The 21993-nt window shown below is 39.1% G+C and overlaps 1 protein-coding gene across 1 annotated transcript in view; it reads left to right on the top strand.

The window, feature by feature from the left end:
• ACER2 (alkaline ceramidase 2) overlaps nt 1-19899 on the top strand; it is a 38883-nt gene extending 18984 nt beyond the window's left edge. Inside the window, exons 4-6 of the mRNA XM_036739453.1 lie at nt 69-206; nt 13316-13453; nt 17455-19899. Coding sequence (XP_036595348.1) covers nt 69-206; nt 13316-13453; nt 17455-17641 — 463 coding nt within the window. The 3' untranslated portion in view covers nt 17642-19899. The remainder of the gene's footprint in view (nt 1-68; nt 207-13315; nt 13454-17454) is intronic.
• Nucleotides 19900-21993: the final 2094 nt, after the last annotated feature.

The following is a 21993-nucleotide window of genomic DNA, read 5'->3' as shown; positions in this document are numbered from 1 at the left end:
CCTCCAAAAAAACCAAACCCAACCAACTGAGACATCTTTGGATGTGGATTTGTTTTTCAATCTTTCAGGGGCAGGTTCAAAGTTGTGGTCTGTGTCCTATCTGGAGTCACTACGTGTCTTGCATTTGTAAAGCCAGCCATCAACAACATTTCTCTGATGACGTTGGGCATTCCCTGCACAGCACTGCTCATTGCAGAACTGAAAAGGTGAGTTACCTTTCCCTGGGCACCTGTCTCTCAGATTCCCACTATGGCAGGAACATTTGATAAATGGCTTGCTTGGCACTCCCTGTAACCAGATCTTCCAGTCCCATCTCAGGCCAGCCTAGTTTCTCACTAGAGTATGGTTACCTGGATTTATCTGGGATGGTGCTTGGTACATATGTAATAAACACTAAATAAATGTTCATCGAGGAGGAGGAGGAGGAAAAATATTCAGTCTCCTCTGGTATTCAATTCCTGCAACATGAAATCTTGATATATGTAAATTTTATATGAACACAAACCTGACTGGTTGTTTTGCTATTTTTCTCTAAGAAAAGTAGAGGGTTTCCTGCTTCTTACCAGAGAGGTGGTAGACTTAAAGTCCAGTAATAAGACATACATTTTTGGACTTCGCTAGTGTGGGAATTTGTTTTGCTTGACTGTGTATTTATTTTGAGAGGTTTTGTTTGTTTATTGTTTAATTGGGTGGGGGGGGCAGTAAGAGGGAAAGATAATTTTTCAAAATATGTAATTAATTTATTTTAGTTTTCAACATTCACTTCCATAAGCTTTTGAGTTTCAAAGTTTTTTCCCCCCTACGCCCCCCCCTGCCCAAGATGGCCTGCCATCTGATACAGGCTCTACTTATACCCTCATATTAAACATTTCCACATTAGACATGATGTAAAGAAGAATTAGAACTAATGAGAGGAACCATGAGAAAGAAGAAACAAAACAAAAGGAGAAAATAGAGTATGCTTCCATCTGCATTCAGACTCTTCATTCTTTCTCTGAATGTGGATAGCATTTTCCATCATGAATCTTTTGGAGTTGTCTTAGATCCTTGCATTTCTGAGACAAGCTAAGTCCATCAAGGGAAAGTTAATTTAAAAAAAAAATTTTAAAGATATTAAACCATCCTGGATACATAATTGGCCCAGGGGAGTAAGGCTAGGACCACTGATTTAGTTTCCTGGTGGCCTGAGTACAGAATTCATTGCAGGAAGAGTGAGTAGTTCCACCCTGAGGCCTCAGACTGTTACCCCAGTGGGGCTGCACAGGGGCAGAAAGCCACACCCAGCAGAATTAATGCTGTATCCTTGCTAGATAATCTTTCCATAGTATGGCTAAATAAATTTCCTCTTGTTAACTAAAAAATAAAATAATAGCACATTCAGTAGGAATTTTATTTTTATTTTCAATTTAAAAACATCAAACAAAATGAGCATTTCCAAATACAAAGTAGAACAGAAAAAGAGAATAGCTTATGAATCTGTAAATGCCTATAATGTACCTCTTGCTGAGGTCTCACTAGAGATCATACAGGTGAACTTTCATATCAATTCTGAAGTAGCATCAAGAAGACCTGTGGATTAATTGGCCCAGAGCTGGCCTAATGGGATGGGGCATATGGGGTAATTCAGATAAATGGAAAATAGATTATCTTAAAACTTGATTTTATGTAAAAGTTTAAATGAAAGGTAATTAATGAAAGAGTTGAAAAGGGGTCATTTTCTTTAAGTAATTTTCTTTAGTCTCTCTGCCTCAAAGACACTAGAAAAGGCATAAAAGGGGATGAAGATGGAAAGCAATTTTGTATGAAGACGATGAAATGTGAAATGCTCTTTGTGGATTACTTTCCTAATTGTGATTTTTTTTTTCCCCAAGCAAATTGCTACTAAAAGATTTCTGTAGTTGGAACTCATCACAAACATGGAATTATTACATAAACACATTTGTGACGTAGTTTGACCATCTTTCAGATGTGAACCTTATCTAAATGTTATTTTTAAAAAAATCTCTTGTGATAGTGCTTCTCATTTTATGTGCCTAATTTTCTAAATCATTTTATGTTCATCACCATCCAAGTGAAATGTGTCTAGGCCCTGGGCGGGGCAGTAAGGCAGTATACTGGATAATTCCCTTGAACCTGGAGTCGGGAAGACCTGACTTCAAATCTAGCCAAATACACTTAAACTAGTGAGCTAGCTTGTGTAAGCAGATCACTTAACTTATGAGTGCTTCAGTTTCCTTCTCTGTGAAATGAAGATAGTAGTAGCACCTACTTCCCGGGGTTGTTGTCAGGATCAATTGACTTAATATTTATAAAGTGCTTTGCAAACCTTAAAGTAATATATAAATGCTATATTATTATCCTCATATTGACTTGAATATATCCTTCTTCTTCTTCCCCATCCCAGCACAGCTTTGAGAGGGAAAGAGGCATTTTTTTTCCCTTCGACATTATTTTCTCCTGGATGGGCTGCTTTGATTACCAGCAGCAGCCAGGTGCTCTGAAGGCCTGGGTCTGAGCAAACAAGACCCCCTTCTTAGTTAGGAGGTAGACTGTTTGAGTTTATTTTTCACAGCTCTGCAGCAGGGGGAATTCATTCCTTTTTCAAAGCAGTGGATTCCAAAGCATCAGTGAGTGTTGTTTTAACAACCTGGGTAGCAGCTTCTTTGGGGGTATAAGATTCACCCACAGCCAGCACCCAGAAAGCTGCCAACAGCATAGGTTCTTTCGATCTGCTTAATTAAGGAAAGCAAGGTGAAGGGGTTGACAAGCTTACTTTTAATTCAAATATCATTCAGTTAGTTCAGGGGAAAAAACCAGCACCCTGAACTTCAAAACAAAATGCAAACAAATTACAAACTTCAACAGACTTTGTCTGATTCAATCCCAACACATAGTTACCAGAGTTCAACAGAGTCTCAACATCTGGGTTTACAAGCTGGAGGGCTCCTTAGCTACAGCTGCCTGGAGTCTCCTCATCAACACCATCTCCAGAGCCCCTCACCAATGCCTCTGTCCTCCCTTCTTATAGGGCTTTAGACATCATCTGAATCACCAGAGCTCAGGCTCTGGTGATTGGTTCTTGAGTTGGCCCCTCCCCTTAGGACCCTGGGAGGTTCACATCCACATGGATTAAGTTAACACCTAATGGGGTTTGGGCCTGGGGCTTAGCACCTACTAAAGCTCACTGAGATAAATTGAGTCACTCAAAGAAAACAAAGGCCATTCTGGTTACATTCCACCCCTTGTTCTAGGATACATGATCTAATCAGCCATGTATCCTAGAACATACATTGTGATCCAATTACAAAGGAAACTAAAACATGTCATTCATAATAAAGCAAAACATATCATTCAGTGACATTCCCAAATATTGGTTTACAATTCAAATGTGACCCACCCCAAGGTCCCAGCAAGATAATTTCTTCAATCAATCATTCCCAAAATAATTGTTAACTATTCAAATGTCCACCCCTAGGTCAAAGCAAGTTAATCTCTTAAACTCATAAAGTGTCCAAATAAAGTGCTTCTTCAGCAGCACACTGGCATCGCAGGCTTCCATGTGGCACCCAAAGTCCCAATTTCAAAGAAAGAGTCCAAAGCTCTTTTAGGGTATGTTCTCCCCATTAAGTTCCAGTCCCTGGTTCCAAGTCCCGAGGGTCTGCTGGGCAATAAAGCCAACAGGATGGGGTCCCTGGGGGTCCAAGGCACTTCCCCCACCCCAACAAAAACAAATCCATGCCTCCTTCCTAGATCCCAAGCAGCCCAAGCTGAAGGGACCAAAAAGGCAGACTCAGTGCCTTGCTGCAAAGTTTTCATCCTGCCCCAGGGCTGGACTTCAGGCTCCTGGGTTCCAACTCCAGCTGGCCTCACCTGGCTTCTTCTGGAATCCTGATGTAGGTGGTTCCCCATCTTTGTGCTCACCTCACCAAAGTCAGCTGAAAAGCAGCTCACTGCTCTCACCTTTCCAAAGTTCTTATGCAAGCAGTCTCTTGGATCAATATTTTGGTAGCCGCTGTCTGCTTCTTCTTTCTCCTCACCAGCCCCTCCTGCCAAATCTATAGGAAGGCCATTTTCCAACTCTCCAAGGCCATTCTCCACTCCTGTTTCAAAACTCCATATACAATATAATCTCAAGACTTTCACCCTTTCAGCACAGTCCTCCAGGGCCAGGCTTATCAGCTTAAGCCCTGGGAAGAGGGGATTATCTCCTGCTCTGGGCTCCTGGGAAACCATGCCTAGCACTTCCACTGGCCTGTTTTCCTTCAGGACTTTGTTGCTTCTGAGGCTGCACAGAACCATAGCCACTCCAAGTACAAAGAGCAATCCAAAAACTGGGAAATATTCAACCAGCCCAGTACCCCAACACTCCATGCTTCCTTGTTAAAGCCAGATCCTGCTGACTACGCCATATGTTTTAGCAACCTGGGTAGCAGCTTCTTTGGGGGTATAAGATTCACCCACAGCCAGCACCCAGAAAGCTGCCAACAGCATAGGTTCTTTCGATCTGCTTAATTAAGGAAAGCAAGGTGAAGGGGTTGACAAGCTTACTTTTAATTCAAATATCATTCAGTTAGTTCAGGGGAAAAAACCAGCACCCTGAACTTCAAAACAAAATGCAAACAAATTACAAACTTCAACAGACTTTGTCTGATTCAATCCCAACACATAGTTACCAGAGTTCAACAGAGTCTCAACATCTGGGTTTACAAGCTGGAGGGCTCCTTAGCTACAGCTGCCTGGAGTCTCCTCATCAACACCATCTCCAGAGCCCCTCACCAATGCCTCTGTCCTCCCTTCTTATAGGGCTTTAGACATCATCTGAATCACCAGAGCTCAGGCTCTGGTGATTGGTTCTTGAGTTGGCCCCTCCCCTTAGGACCCTGGGAGGTTCACATCCACATGGATTAAGTTAACACCTAATGGGGTTTGGGCCTGGGGCTTAGCACCTACTAAAGCTCACTGAGATAAATTGAGTCACTCAAAGAAAACAAAGGCCATTCTGGTTACAAGTGTATATATAGTTACACACATAAGGGGGCTATGTTACAGACAGAAAGCAGATAGGTTTTAGTGAGGTCAGGAGGAGAGAGAGGGAAGGGTTTTAAGGACACGGAGCTCATTTCTTGGTCCACAGCCCTGGCAAGTGACATTAAGCAGGAGAGAAGTTTGGGTTATAGTATATAATTTGGCTGCCCAGATGAGATAATGGTACCCCTGGGACAGGCAGCAAACTAGGGGAGACAGTCATGTCTGAAGGATAGGGGCCCAAACTTTTGAAAGAAAATATTTAATAGAACCCAAGGAGGAGAATGACAGTGGCCTTGGGTATCTGAGAAGAATATTTCTACCAGTCTTGCAAGTTTGCACATAATAAGAGATCTTTTTCTTTAGCCTCTTCGCATTTCTAAAATAAGAAAACATTTTGTGCACCAAGTTAGATGATGACTAAATTATAGGACAGTGCAAAAGCAGGTAAGACAAATTTTAGGTACTGGTAAAGTATTCTTTTTCTACTACTAAGGTTACATAGACCAACCTTCTCATTCAAACTGAATGAGTTAAGCGAGGAACAGATGGGTTAAGTTGCTTTTTTCCTCTTCTAATTCAAAGTGACAAAAAGGAATCTATTAATATACTAAACTGTGTGTGTGTGGAAAGAATTCAGGTCCTCCATCAGAGAGAAGTTAGTGAAGCTTCTTACTTGGAGTGCCAAATAACATTTCCATCTAAGATGATTGAAAGTATATATTTTATTTATACTTTTTATGTAGCTATATTTTTCTCTTTTTTTCACATTCTTTTAAAAATTTTGAGTTCCATATTCTCTCCCTCCCTATAGCTCCTCTCTCACACATTGAGAAGGCAAACAATATGCTACCTATTATACATGTGAAGTCGTGCAAAACATATTTCCATACTAGCCATGTTGAGAAAAAAAAAGCAAGAAAAATAAAATGAAAAAAATATGCTTCAGTCTGCACTTTGAGTTTATCTGTCCTTTCTCTGGAGGGAGACAGCATTTTCCATCGTGGATCCTTTGGAATTGTCATGGATCATTGTCTTGATCAGAGTTGTAGCTGTATTTCTCAAAGACTACTCTCCCTCATAATTAAAAAGCAAAATGAATGAACACACTGGCTGTATTTTATAGCACAGGCCTTATCCTCCCTGCCTAGAGGAATGAGACCTATTTCATCACCACTTCTCTGAAGTCAAGAGTGGGCATTGTACTGATCAGTTTCGACATCTTTCAACGTTACTTTCCTTTATGTTACTGGGGGGTCACTGTACATTGTCTTGGTTTTGTATCAATTAAGATTACTTCATTTAAAAAAATAATATTTTGTTTTTTCCTCAATTACATGTAAGAACAATTTTTAAATTTTACGATTACTTCAGAAATGTTGCTTGCCATAGAAAATGTGCTGTCCTAACAGCTGTAGTCACACTGGGACATTGCCTCCATTGGGAATGCCTAGACCGTAGCTGGGAGTCCTTACTCCTAGTTATTTAAAATGAAAGATATAAGGTAGCAGTCTAAAGATTTCATAATGTTCATTTTGGGCACTATTGCAAACCTTGCATCTCCTTGGATTGTTATCTGGGATATCACTTTTGTGGCTGTTAAATGCGTAGAGATGAAAGGGACAGAAGAACCTCTCCAAAATCTTCAGTATCTTGTTCTACTTGCAGCACAGCTGAGCTGTCAGTCAGCTTCCTAATAGCCCATGGGTAAAACAAACCAACTAAGATGATGGTCATTGATGGTTAGCCTGATCCTGATTGATGGCACGACCAGCCAGTAAGACAGGCTTGCCATCTGTGGCTATGGAACTTTCTCACTGCAGAGGCTAACTGGCTTTTATGTGAACTGAGCATGAGTCATGCTCTGTTACCAACCCTGAGCATTAAAAGGCAGAAAAAAAAATTGGAGCTACTACCCAAACATAGAATTAAACTGTTTATATAGACGTTTGAATTAGACGTTCCCCCCCCAAAACACTTGATATGCAGAGGCCTGGTTTGTTCAATATATGAATTTGAACATAACACTTCCATAGTGTCTAATTTCATTTTGTCTTTATCTGTGAGTCAAATGATATGTTTTAAAACTTATAATTTAGGTTTTTGTCCCAAAAGGTTTTAAAAAAGGAAAGCATTTTAAAAGAGGATCTTAAAAAGTGGGCGAAGAAAATGGTTAGAACAGCTTGTCTTAGTTTTGTCAAGAAAATCATTCAGTCCTCTGATCTTCCAAAAAGAAAATATATATGCTTATTTAATGGTCTTGTCCCTAATTATAAAGTCTAATGCTGAGTGAGCTTCTTGGAATCAGGAAGACTTACATTGACAGTAGGTAGTTAAAAAGAATGCTTCATTTATGTTCTTACCATTTTTCTTGGTTTCTTTGTTCTTCCTTCTCCCTCTTTCCCCCTTTCCTTTGCTCCGTTCCTTGCTTCCCTCCCTCCCTTCTTTCCTTACTTCATCTCAGCCTCGATTTCCTCATCTGTAAATTGGGGATAATACCAGTACCTACTTTCCAAGGTTGTTGTGAGAATCAGATGAGGCATTGGTAAAGTGCTTTGCAAACCCCAAGGTACTATATAAATGCTAGCCACAACATCTTATCTAGTCCATTCTCTCTCCTCTCATAGCCACCACCTTCCTTCAGGCTCTCATCTCTTCTTGTCTGGACTGTCTCAATGGCATCCTAATTGGTCTTCCTGCCTTAGATCTTTCTCCCCTCAACCCTCCTTCATCCAGATGATTTTCCTTAGGTACAAATCTGATCTTGTCATTCCTTTATCCAGTGATCTCCAGTGAATCCCCATTATCCTTAGGATAAAATACACTCTCTTTATTGTTCTCACTCACTTTACATTAATTCCCTTCCTATACTCTGTGGCTCAGCTATAAAGGGGAGGAGGAAGGAGAAACAGAGCATTTATTAAGCACCTGTTATGTGCCAAGCTGTAGTGGCAATTTGGGTTTGAAGATCTTTCCCACCCATTAATAGGCCATGTGACCTGCTTACATCACAGGAAGCCTAAGTCATGTGGTAGGAGGAGCTTGCTGATAGGAAAAGGAAGTTATGTCACAGAAAATGCTGAGAGAGAGAGATGTTATGGCTGCTAATGGCCGCCCTTGTGATTGTTAGCACTGAACAGGCTGACTTAGCTGTACTGTGAATTTGTTTTGGGGAAGACCCCAGCAGGGGTTCAGAGAGGTTTTGGGATGGCAAGTTTCTAGGCTGTGATATGGTGTTTTAAGTTCCTTGCTGTTATGATAAAGTGGGCTGACTGGCTGTGGGAGCTGAACATTTGGTTGTGGGATCTGATTTTCTGGTGTCTGAATAAATATTATCTCGTTTGATCCTTACAACAACCGTGGGAGGCAGGTACTATTATTATCTCAATTTTACTATTGAAGAAACTGAGGCAGAGAGAGGTTAAGAGACTTGCCCAGGGGTCACACAGCTTGTGGGTCTGAGGCAGGATTTGAGCTTGGATCTTCCTGACCAGGCCCAGCATTGTGCATTTATCCATCTTTTGGCTTTTCTTTGTTCCTCACATGTTCCATATGCTGTACCTGGGCATTTTCATGGAGAATGAATTCTGTGTAGGGACAGCTAGGTGGTGCAGTGGGTAGAGCACTGGCCTTGGAGTCAGGAGGACCTGAGTTAAAATCTGGCCTCAGATTTTTGACACACCTACTAGCTGTGTGACCATGGGCAAGTCACTTAACCCCAATTACCCTGCCTTCCCCCCTCAAAAAAAAAAAAAAAGGAGAATGAATTCTTTGTCTGCCTTACAACACTTTTTCACCTCCACCTCATAGAATCCCTATCTTCTTTCAAGACTTAGCTCAAGTACCACCTTTTCCACAGTCTTTCCTGATCTACATAACTTTGGATGCTCTTTCCCTCTAACATCCTTATTTTTAACTACCTTGTAATTATCCCTTCCACATTACAACTTTCCCCACTGGGATTTTGCTATATTGTGGATAAGAAATTAAATGGAAATTTTCTGGGAATTTTGTGGAAGCTGTAGAAAACATGCAAAGGGTAACAGATAACGCAGAAAAAGTTTAGAAACTTTGGTATTGTATAACATGTATAACATAAACATATTTTATCTTTTAATACCATAATAATTCACACTTCTTCTCTGGTAGAAAGGGAGGGCCAAAAATTTTTATGTGGATTTTCCAGATCAAGGGAGCACAGTGTCCCTAACCTTTCTCGATGTGGAAGGGATAACTGTATTTTACATTTATTCTGTACATAAGTGTCCCAAAGATCTTAATGCAGTTTTAAGTTTTTGAAACTTTAGAAATAGAGATGCTACAAACTTACAGAAAACCCCAAATTTGAAAGGTGAATTATTTCAAATTTTAAATGATTAAAATTTAACGTAGCCCATTGTTGTATGCTGTACATTGTTCCAGTCAGTTTTTCAGTCTGTGTAGAAGCTTTCATCAGCTGCTGCTCAGTGATCTTAGCTTTAAGAGCTTGTTCAAAGAAGGAGCTTCTGATATATACATGACAGTTTTAATGTGACCCCACAAGAAAATGTCTAATGGAAATAGACTGTGGTGGCCAAACAAAGGACCTCCTGTGCTGATCCACTGGTCTGAGAAAGTATCATCCAGAAACTCAGACATAATGCAGAATGACAGGGTGTCCTGCTTTGTTAAAATTGAATTTTAAAATTTATTATTGAAAATTCACAAAGCTAAATGAAATTAAAAGAAATGTAAATAATTTAATTTCCACATGATTTTTTTGTAAGTTTGTAGCATTTATGCTTTGGAAGTTATTAAAGCTTAAAATTGCACTAAGACTTTTGTGACACCCAGCATTTCTACATATATACACACATTGTCTCATTAGAATGCAGTCTCCTTGAGAGCAGGGATGTTCTTTTCATTTTTTTTGTCTTTGTATCTCTAACACCTGGCATAATGCCTGGCACATAGTTATTGTTCCATCATGTCCGACTCTTCGTGACCCCATGGACCATCCCATGCCAATACCGTCCATAGGATTTTCTTCACAAGGATACTAGAATGGTTTGCCATTTCCTTCTCTAGTGGATTAAGGCAAACAGAGGTTAAGTGACTTGCCGAGGGTCACACAGCTAGTAAGTGTGTGAGGTCAAATTTGAACTCAGGTCTTCCCGACTCCAGGCACAGCACTCTATCCATTGAGCCACCTAGCTTCCTCCAGTTGGCACATAGTAGGTACTTCATAAATGTTTAAAGATTGATTCCAACTCACAATCTATGATCTATCATCCCATGACTGAGCCATGCCATAATTTGGTTTAATTCAACAAGTAATTTATTAAGTACTTGCTATGTGCCAGGCACATATGGGCAGCTAGATGGTACAGTAGATAGAGCACTGGGCCTGGATTTGGGAAGATCTGAATTTAGATCTGGCCTCAGATACTTACTAGCTGTGTGACCCTGGGCAAGTCACTTAAGACCTCAGTTCCTCGTCTGTTAAATGGGGACACACTGGAGAAGGAAATAGCAAACCACTCCAGTATCTTTGCCAGGAAAACACCACAGACTTTTCCATGGAGTCATGAAGCATCAGACAGGACTGAAAGGTAACAGTGTGCTGGGCACTGTACTCTCGGGATACAAAGAAAAAAACAAGAATGCCTGCCCTTAAGGCATTTATTCCCAAAGTGAGTGCAATATTAAACTATCAAAGCCTAAATCTGTACCAAAACTTTGGGGTCACCCTGTATTCTTACAGATAATCATAGCTGAGGTTTAAATGACACTTAAGGTGTGCTTTATTTTGCTCAAGCTTTATAACATAGCTTTAATCTGCATTTCTTTAATCAATGATGATTTAGAACATTTTTTTTTGATTTCTTTGATTTCTTCTAAAAACTGCTTGTTCATATCCTTTGAGCATTTATCAATTGAGGAATGACATATTCTTATAAATTTGACAAAGTTCTCTATATATTTGAGATAATAGATCTTTGTCTGAGAAACTGTAAAATTTCCCTCCTCCCAAATTACTGCTTTTCTTCTAATCTTGGCTACATTGGTTTTGTTTGTACAAAACCTTTTTAACTTTATGTAATCAAAATTATCCATTTCACATCTCACAATGCTTAGCTCTATCTCTTGGTTATTCATAAATTCTCTTATCCATAGGTTTGATAAGTAATATGTTCCATGTTCTTCTAATTTTCTTATTATATCTCCCTTTATATCTAGGTTGTGTATCTATTTTGACCTTATCTTAGTAAATGGTGTAATATAGTTTTCTACATCTAGTTTCTGCCAGACTGCTTTCCAGTTTTGTCAACAATTTTTTACCAAATAGTGAATTCTTCTCTCCAAAGCTCAAGTCTCTACATTTGTCGAACACAAAGATTGCCATAATCATTTACTACTGTGTGTTGTATGTCAACTCTTTGCCACTGATCCGCCTTTCTATTGCTTAGCCAATAGCAGATAGTTTTTATTGCCCCCATTATAATACAGTTTAAGAGCTTATACTAAAAAAAAAATCTTATACTGCTAAACCTACTTGCTTTACTTTTTTTTCCCATTAATTTCTTTTATATTGTTGACCTTTTTTTCTTCCGAATTAATTTTGTTATTTTTTTCTAGCTCAAAATAATTTTTTTTTGGTACTTTAATTGGGATTGCTTTGAATAAGTAGACTAGTTTAGGTAATTGTCATTTTTATTATATTGGCTCTGCCCACCCACAAGCAATTAGTATTTCTCCACTTATTTGAATCTGATTTTATTTGTATAAAAAGTGTTTTATAATTATGTTCATGTCATTCCTGGGTTTGTCTCGGCAGGTATACTCCCAAGTATTTTCTGCTGTCCATGGTTATTTTAAATGGGATGTCTCTTACTGTTTCTTCTTGCAGGGTTTTGTTGGTGATATATAGAAATACTTATGATTTATGTGGATTTATTTTACATTCTGCTACTCTGCTAAAGTTATTGTTTCAACTAGCTTTTTAATTGAATCTCTAGGATGTTCTAAGTATATTGTCATATTGTCTGCAAAAAGAGATAGTTTTATTACTTCATCGCCCATTTCGATTCCTTGAATTTCTTTTTCTTCTCTTATTGCTATTGCTAGCATTTCTAATATGATATTGAATACTATTGGTGATAATGGGCATTCTTGTTTCATTTCTGATCTTATTGGGAAGGCTTCTAGTTATCCCCATTACAAATAATGTTTACTGATGTTTTAGGTAGATGCTTCTTATCATTTTAAGGAAAAATCCATTTCTACCTTTATTATTATTATATTGTCCTGAGTGGAACCCTAACCAGGGGAAAGATTGGAATTTGCTCCTCATTGTTGCTATATGTCATATAAAAACTGAAAAATTAGAAAGCCAAATAGATATCCTGTCCATTGCCAAGCCTGCCAGTTTCTGATGCAGAATTAATGTCTTAAATATATATGTATATACATACATACTTATATGTTGAAATATATATTCAATATATATTGAAATATATTAATTGAAATACATACATATGTAGGCAGTTAGGTGGTGCAGTGGATAGAGTGCTGGGCTCAGAGACAGGAATATTCATCTTCCTGAGTTCAGATCTGGCCTCAGACACTAACTAGCTATGTGACCCTAGACAAGTCACTTAATCTTGTTTGCCTCAGTTTCCTATCTGTAAAATGAGCTGGAGAAGGAAATGGCAAACCACTCCAGTATCTTTGCCAAGAAAACCCCAAGTGAGGTTACAAAGAGTCAGACATAAATGATTGGATAATGCACATATGTACATATGTTCCTATACATATGTATATTTCAAGTAATGTGAGAGAATAGCTTAAGCCCGTGACACTCAATTGGAAACCCTAGTTTTACATGCTAGGATAACTGTAGTGGTGCATTCAGACTTACTGTAATGGAATTTTTGCTGGCAGAGTTTTCTGAAAACGTTCCCACCCTTCCAGCTAGAATGGGAATATTGTAGCTGTTTCTCACAAGCAGCTCCTGAAACTACAGGGAAGTCCTTTGAGAGTTCCAAGTCTGTAGGGAACCTTGTGAAGGGAAGGAAAGGGGAACTAAGAAAGAGCTGACATATCTCACTACAGGGATGGGAATTTGGGTTTTTTCCCCTACGAATTAATTACAGCTAAAACATCGGCAGTCAAAATCTCCATTAATCTATTCAGACAGTCAAATCAAAAGACATTTTGTCGTCTTCCATGTAGAAATGGCCATAGCAGCCACAATAGGATGGATGGCATATTACCTTTTGAAAAGCTATCTTTTTTTTTTCTCCCCCAGGTGTGACAACGTGCGGGTATATAAACTAGGTCTCTTCTCGGGTCTTTGGTGGACTCTTGCTCTCTTCTGTTGGATCAGTGACAGGGCCTTCTGTGAACTCTGGTCTTCTTTCAACTTCCCCTATCTGCATTGTGTGTGGTAAGTCTCATGTAGGTCAAAGTTGGCCATGCCCATTTTGGGAACCTTTCTGCCGTGTTTTCACTTTCTCCCAAGGAAGTTCCAACGATAGATGTTTTTATCCGTTCTGTAGGAGAAGCCAGACTAACAAGGCACTTCATCAAGTCATGAGAATAGAACGGAATAAGTGGCCTCTTTCCTAAGCCAGACACACACACACAACAGTTTCAGCAGCAACAGGAAGTCATGTACATAGCAGTATGGACTCAAGGGATCAGGCCTAGCCAAAAAGGAACTAAAACTACAACAATAAAAATCAGTGGGTCAGCTAGGTGGTGAAGTAGGTGGAGCACTGGCCCTGGACTCAGGAGGATCTGAGTACAAATCAGACCTCAGACCCTTCTATCTGTGTGACCCTGGGCAAGTCACTTAACCCCAATTGCGTTGCAAAAAAAAAAAAAAAATTGAAATACTGCAGGCCTGTGGTCAATCAGGGCAATGAAATGGGGGTAGGATATAGAAGCTTTGAGTTTCATTACCTTCTGGCAAATTGTAAAAGTATAAAAATGCTAATGTGCAATGTGAGATTTAAATAGGGTACGAATTATACTTGCTCCTTGGCCAGATCTTCAGGGAACTGCTCTGCTTGAGTAGAATCCACACCTTTTGTAGTACATATGTGACCCAGCTGATGTCTTACTTCTTATCCCTAATTAATTAGTATAACTACTGTGAAATCATACCAGCTAGAAGGAGTCTTAGAGCTAGTTTAATCAAAATCTCTGATTTTACAGATGAGGAAACTGAGGCCCAGAAGACTGAAATGATTTCCCCAAGGTTATTCATCTGTTTAGTGACAGAGTCAGGACTAGAACCCAACAATGGGGAAAGCGCTGGGGAGAAATTGATTACTGTAGGGATGGAGGTGAATTTTTCCTCCTGGAAGCCTCTGGCCATCAACCCAGAACAATCTGTTTTCACTTGCAAGTGAGTGTTTCTGATTGGAAAAATGTGACGGGTACCAAGAGAAAAATCCAAGAACTTAATGGAAGGAAATAGTGGTTGGTGCAGATATTAGGATATTCTTAAACTACATGAAATTACACGCAAACTTACACCAAAGGTTTTTTTTTTTAACTAGGTATTCATTGATATCTCTTGTTTTTGTATCTCCTTTATTTCCCATTCTATCCCTCTTTCTACCACCACCCTTTATAACAAACTTAAAAAAAGGAAGAAAAAACTTCAGCACAACTAATAAATGATATTGAAAAAAGTCTGATATGTACGCATTGTTCCACACCCACCAAGGAGGAAGACAAGACATCACCTCATGTGTCTTCTTTGGGGCCAAACTCGGTCATTATAATTTGACATCATTTGATTTTGATTGTTTTGATTCTGTTGTTCTGTTTTTATTGTTGCTGTCATTCACATGCAGGTTTTAATGTCATAGTCAGAAATCATTTCTTTTTCATTTGGCTTATAACCATTTATCTTCCATATGAAGCCAGCAGTGCCCTCTCGAGTTTGGCACACAGGCAAAGATAATCTGTGTACAAATGGTTGTTTAGATATTAGTATACCTGGAGAGGCAATATGGTTTAATCAATAGAAGGTTGGTCTTAGAGACAGGACTCAAATCCAGGTCTTTCCAACTCTGATACATATTGGCTGTGTGATCATGAGCAAATATTTCACTTAACCCCTTCTTGCCTCATTTAACTTTACAAGTGAATGAATTAATGAAAGAATGAATGGGCTCTATTATGAGACTCTATAAGTTGCAGATCAGAGGACTGCTTTGCATCAGTGGAGGGAATTTCTTCACTGGGATTCCCCAATATCAACAGAAACACAAGTTTAGTTAAAAAAAAATTATACCTGAGCCAAAAAATTTAAAACACCAACACACCACCACTAAATTGCTATGGAAATTTATCTAGTCTAAAGCTGTGTCCCTGGAGAGTCATAGAGGCTACAGGACTGGCCTGGGAGTCAGGAAGACCAGAATTCTAAACCTGCCTCTGACAAGAACTAGCCGTGTGGTCGTGGACAATTCACATAACCTCTCAATGTCCCCAGACAACTCTATATAAGATTTAAAAGGTGGCAAAGTGGATAGACTGATGGGTCTGCAGTCAGGAAGACCTGAGGTCAAATCTGGCCTCAGACACTTATTATCTGGGTGATCCTGGGCAAGTCACTTAAGCATTGTCTGCCTCAGTTTCCTCTACTGTAAAACTGGAATAATAATGGCACCTACCTCACAGGGTTTTTTGAGGATCAAGGGAGATAATATTTGTAAAGCACTTAGCATAGTGCCTGACACATAGTAGGTGCTTAATAAATGCTTTAAATGTTTTATTGGTGCCTTTTCTTTCCTTCATACAATCTACTTTCCAGTAGTTTCCTACCTAGCTTTGTTGAGACAAACACATATGCCATATCTAAAAATGTATGCCCTATTCCTCACCTATTTTAAAAAATAAGTTTATTGATGACTTTTGTTTTCATATTACTATCATTTCTCCATGTTTCCTTTCCCTGCCCCCAGAATTGAATCCTTATTTGTAATTTTGTTACTATGGAACCATCTGAAAAAATAAGCAAAAACAACCAAATGTAGCAATCTAACAACGTAACATCTAATAATACGTGCAGTGTTTTACCCTTGTCCCCTATCTCTCTGTGGAGAGGAGGTAGGGTACATTTTATCTGGTCTTTGAGACTATTATGGTTTTTCAGTTATTCAGAATTTGGCTTCCTTTTAGTGATTTTTATAATTTATGCTGCTAGAATCATTATACATGTTGTTCCCAAAGTTTTCAAAATATTAATATTTAAAATTGCGCTATGATTCTCTCTCTGTCTTTTTCTCTCTTTTTTTCCTCTCTCCCTCTCTCGCCACACATAGAACACACACACACACACCCCATCTCATATATATGGGCACTCATTCGTGTTTGTGTATACACATATATACACATAAACATACATATGCATATACACCCATATGTGAGACAGTGTCCCAAAAGTGTGTCTGTTTCACTCTGTATCAGTTCATATGATGCTTCCTATGTTTCTCTGAATTCCTCACATCTGTCATTTCTTACTGGTTAGTAATATTCGATTATGTTCATATAACATTATTTGTTTGGCAGTTCTACAGATAATGAGCATTCATTTTGTTTCCAGTCCTTTTTTTATATCCCCAAAAGGGCTAGCTGCGAATAGTTTGGTATATATTAGACCTGTGTTTATCTCTTTGACCTCCTTGGATGTAATTCGAAGAGTGGATCATTGGGTTAAAGGTCATGATGACTCTAATGACTTTTTTTTTTAGCATAACTCCAAATTATTATCCACAATGGTTGAATCTATTTACAGCTCTATCAACAATGTATGACACTGTCTTTTCACAGCTCTTCCAACCTGATTATTCCTATTTTTGTTCATATTTGAAAATAGGTCTATTTATGTTATTTACATTGTTCATTTTAAAGGGGCATGAAAACACTCAGGTCTTCTCAAAATGTTTACAATTTTTAAAAACAAGTGGCTTTCTTTAAACATACTTGTGTCTTGAGACATAAACATGAAGTGACCATTTCATTTTCTGGTTGGTCTGGCAGCTATGCTCAGCTCATTTCCCTCGTCTCAGTCTCTGTTTTCAAACCCTTGTGACCCAGTCTTGGTCCCTCTCTTCACATGATTAACCTCCCTGTTTTAGAATTAGTTCCTATTATGGAGAACAAATGAGTCACTTCCAGTATACAGCATGAGAAAAGTTGTCCGTGAACAGGTCAGGGATCTCCAGAGCTATAACTTCATCTCCTCTGAATGAAGAGGGACCAGAGCATGTAATTACACTCTCAGACAAGGAGTAGAGGAGCAAGTTGGCCGAAAATGGCAACAGTGTCCTAGATCAAGCTTTTGCAAGGAGCTTCAATCATTAAACATTTATTAAGTGCCTAATATTGTGTTTAACACTGGGGTTTGTGACTTTATCTGTTTTTCAGGCACATCCTCATTTGTCTGGCTGCCTATCTGGGTTGTGTCTGCTTTGCATACTTTGATGCTGCCTCGGAGATCCCAGAGCAAGGTCCTGTCATCAAATTCTGGCCCAGTGAAAAATGGGCCTTCATAGGAGTCCCCTATGTCTCCCTCCTGTGTGCCAACAAGAAGTCTCCAGTCAAGATCACATGATGTAAAGTTCAGCAACTCTTGATTTTTCTTATTTATTTTTCCTCACTTACTGTGCTTGGTTAATGATCATGACAGCTGGGGACACTTGGGTTTTTTCACTCCTGTATATTCAAAACTTGCAAGGGTTCAACTGTGTACAGTAAGAAATGCATTTTTTTTTCTTTAAGAAATGCAGGTTTTTTTTCTTTCTCTTGGAGAGGAGGAAGATAGGGTTTTGGTGTGTTTTGGCTGGTTTTTTTTTTTTTTGAGACTGAAAATGCTTACAAGTAGAATTTCGGTCCTGGGTTTAGCTTTTTCAGGCTTTATTTTTAGGTGCCCACTCTCCTTACTACTGGCTCATGAATCTTAAAACACTGTGATAGTAGTATGTCCTGTTAGACCAAAGCAACAGACTGGCAACTCCTGGGGAGGAATGTTTGTTAAATGCAGACCCTTCTTCCTTCTCTTTCCTACCCACGTATTATCTTTTCAGAACTCTTGTGGTTGGAATCGACAAACAAATGTACCTGTGGACTAAACCTCCATTTTTGTTCCAGAGAGTTTCATTGGAGGGAACCTGGCCATGAAGAATCATATGAAGGGCTTGTGGGAGAATAATTTTTAATACAAACCTCACAAAACTTAGGTTTTAAGTGAGGTTAGAAGTTATTTTTAATTATTTGTGCTGAGAGTACTAGATTCATCATCTGTATTTGGGCAAAATTAATGGGGGAAAATTGCCATCATCAAACCATCCTTTAAAATGAGCACAACTTTTTTCATGTCTCTTTTTTCTTTTTTGATCCCTTTCTCCCAGCTCATAATACACAGATAAAAAAAGCTGTGGAATCATAGAACGGTAGAAAAGCAAAGGGAATAACATTATAGAATGTTAGACTTTGAGGCATCTTAGCTGCCTGGTTGTAGTGGAAAGGATCCCAGAGGCTGGGTCAAAGGATTGGGCTTTGAATCCTGGTTCTCCTACTTTTATTGGCTATGTGACCCTAGGGAAGCCACTAACCTCTCTGGCTCTGAGCTTCTTCCTCATAAAGCAGGGAGGTTTGTTTTAGATAAGGTCCACTCTGACTTGAAGTCTTAGGACCCTATGAGATCATTCAGCCCAATCCTGCATCTTATAGATAGGAATAATAGATATATACCGTCAGTGTAGGACAGTAGCCTTCGCATCTGCCAGGCTGCCGAAAGCCCAGCTATAACTTTGGTGGCACCTTTACCTCCCTTTCTTGAGGAGGGGGATATGAATTGACTGGCACAAATTCAATGAAACTGGACTCTGGTGATTTTTATATTGGGGTAATCTCTTAAGTGAAACCTAGAATAACTTGAAATACTCTGAAATATCATGCAATAACATGGAAAGTCACTTTTGGGGATCATTTTTAATTCTTCTCCCTACCCCCTGAATACGGAAGTTTAGTTTGAAGGCATCTTAGATGGTTGTAGTGGAAAGGATATCAGATATGGGCTTAAAGGACCAGGGTTTGAATCCTGGTTCTCCCATTTTTATGAGCTGTCTGACCCTGGGTAAGCCACTAACCAATCTGGTCCTCTCTTTCCTCATCTGTAAAATGAGGGTGTTGTTTTTTGTTTTCAGTGTATTCTGGATTCTAACATATTACAAGACTCCTCTTCATGGCATGTGACAATGCTGCTGCCCCTTCTATAACACTCGCTAGCCAGCAATAATAGATGTTTAACCAAGGCATCCGTTAGATGTGTTCAAAAGTAGCACTGACATGGCTCACTCATTCAGCATTGCCAATATGCTCCTCTTTGAGTTCTGCAACTCCACAAAGACCCCATGGACTCAGTTGCTCCCCTTCTTCACTGGGATGATTCAGGAACCTGCAAATGTCTCCTGAAAAAAAAAAAATCTCCTGAATTCAAATGTGGCCTCAGATACTTACTAGCTGTATGACCCTGGACTAGTCACTTAACCCCTTTTACCTCCGTTTCCTCATTTATAAAATGAGCTGGAGAAGGAAATGACAAAGCCCTTTAGTATCTCTGCCAAGAAAACCCCAAATGGGGTCATGAAGACTCAGATACGACTAAGTAGTGACAACAGCAACAAATGTCTGCAAGGTTTGTGGCACTGGTTGCTAACCTCAGGGATATTTTGTTTTCATTTCACTGGAGTGTTTCCTACCTTGTCCATGACATTCACTGCTGGGGGTAGGTGCAAGAAAGGAGGATTGTTGTCTATCTTCTTTATAAGGCCAGAAAACACTTTGTGTTGTCATAACAGATGATTCAGTCCCAGAGAACTAGGTCACGGCATTTACTCATCAAGGCCAGTCGGCTTTGTTATTCTTGGAATTCACATAGGATCCAAAGTTGATGCCCTTGCAAGAGTTTAGGAGATTAAAAAGCACTTGCTGTTCTCAAATGGCAAATGGAGTCTATTGACATTTTAATTGCTTTGGTGAAGCTGCCTGCTCGAAGAAGTTCCAAGACAAACAATTTGGAATTCTCTCTCAAACACTGGCTGCAGGTTGGCTTTCTTTCCATACTTGCTGCCACACTTCAGGCCAAAGTTATCAATCGGGGGAGCTTTCAGAAGGTTTTTATTTGTTTGTTTTGTTTGTTTCACATCCAACCATTCTTCACTATAGAAACAGAGATTTCTAAGTTATAGGAAGTATTTTCATTTTTCACAACTCTAGTTGATAACTCTAAGGCTGTTCTCATGGGCATAAATACTGTCCATCTTAATGTCTCTGGACAATAAGAAAAGATGGGCTCCTTGTCTTAAGAACTGCTTATTTTATACTTCATGGATGGTAAGAGGGTTGGGGGAAGGGGTATTTCTGAAATTGTTACAGCCTGGAGGCTCTGGGTTCAGGCTTCCCCACCCCCACCCCATCAAGACTCTAAATCTGTTGTCATCCTTACTTGGTACCCAGTGGAAATTTTCAGAGCTCTCTTTGGAAATAGGGGTAGGGGGATAGAAAGAAAATCAAAGAACTTGGTACTGGGAGATGTCAGGGAGATAGGTGAATGTTTGAGTGTTCCAGGAATTTAGTGGGGTTGAAAATTATGATACTAGTCCTGGGATCTTCTTTTTCCCTCTTTCTGTAAGGCAAGTTGACTGTGTTGGGTCTGTCAGAGTTTCTATGCTTTGTTACAAGCAGCAAACCGTTGTTAATGGTTACTTGTTAAAGAGACCCAGGGCAAAACTGAGGTCCATGGTCTCATGGTTATAGGTACTCACTCCATCCGCTAGTGATCACATCCCATCACCACCCTCCATGCCTTTTCATTCCATGTGACTCTTGTTGTTCATGTCCTTCCATAAATGTAGAGAAGCTCCTCTCTGGCCTTTCTCTGGTTCTTAATATCTCAAGGATGGCTATGTCAGTGCTTGGGCTATGACCAGCCCATGTCCCTTTCTTTGTTATATGTATCTCTGGTGATATTAGGGGTATAGGGTCATAGATTTAGAGCTGGAAGGGATGTCACAAGTCAAACCTACCAGTTTTTATTTAAAAGTTGTATTTATGTCTTCACCTGTTATGTATCTATTTATTCTTCGCAGTAGATTTCTTTCATGGTTGGTAGTTCATCCTTTGGCATAAATGAAACAAATAGGCATGAGATTTTTTTAAAATAGCTTTTGAATTGCACTGTGTTTATCTAAGCTCCCTAGGTTCTAAGATCATTATGTTTTAAGACTTATTACTGAACTTCCATTTTAAAATGGAGTTAGTGTGAACTAGGCCTAAAAAGAAAGCTTTGGTTTATCTTTCTGGCTCCATTAGATATAACAACTAAAGAACCCCTTAGAATCATGTCTTTGAGAGGTTTCCTGTGACATTTTATAAAATGTTGTGCAATCGCAAATATATTTTTAAATGGGACAGGTGAAGAGCTTAATGTTCAAGAACTAAGGTTGTGACAATTTTTTGGACACAGCTAGTGAGCTTTTGTTTCAGTCAGAATTTGTACAGAATCCAAAGTAGATGACCCAACAGGTGTTGGAATTTGAGATGTAAAATGTATTGAGTATTCTGTGTTGAAATTGGGTCAGGTAGTAGATTTTTTTTTCTGTTTTTTTTAATAACTTAAAAAATGTTGAACTTTGGAATTGGAAATTGTTCCTTGCCCTTTATTGAGGCATTCTAAAAGGAGAAAAAAGTTTTGTGGTGACTGGAGCTATGTGAAGTGGCCGATGGTGATGAGTATTACAGTGTTCACAGTTAAGGATAAACTAAAATTTCTATGATGGTTGTTTGAGACATTCTAGTATCTTAGGGTTAGGAAAAATTTTCTTGTTCTGAGGTAAGCCAATATAGAAATTCTTATATGTAGGATTTTTTTTTTGGAAATATTTTTCATTACTTAGTGACGGA

The sequence above is a fragment of the Trichosurus vulpecula genome, chromosome 1 (genome assembly GCF_011100635.1).
Source record: "Trichosurus vulpecula isolate mTriVul1 chromosome 1, mTriVul1.pri, whole genome shotgun sequence".
Taxonomy (NCBI): domain Eukaryota; kingdom Metazoa; phylum Chordata; class Mammalia; order Diprotodontia; family Phalangeridae; genus Trichosurus; species Trichosurus vulpecula.
The sequence above is the reverse complement of the archived record's forward strand: the minus strand, read 5'-3'. Positions and strand labels throughout refer to the sequence as shown.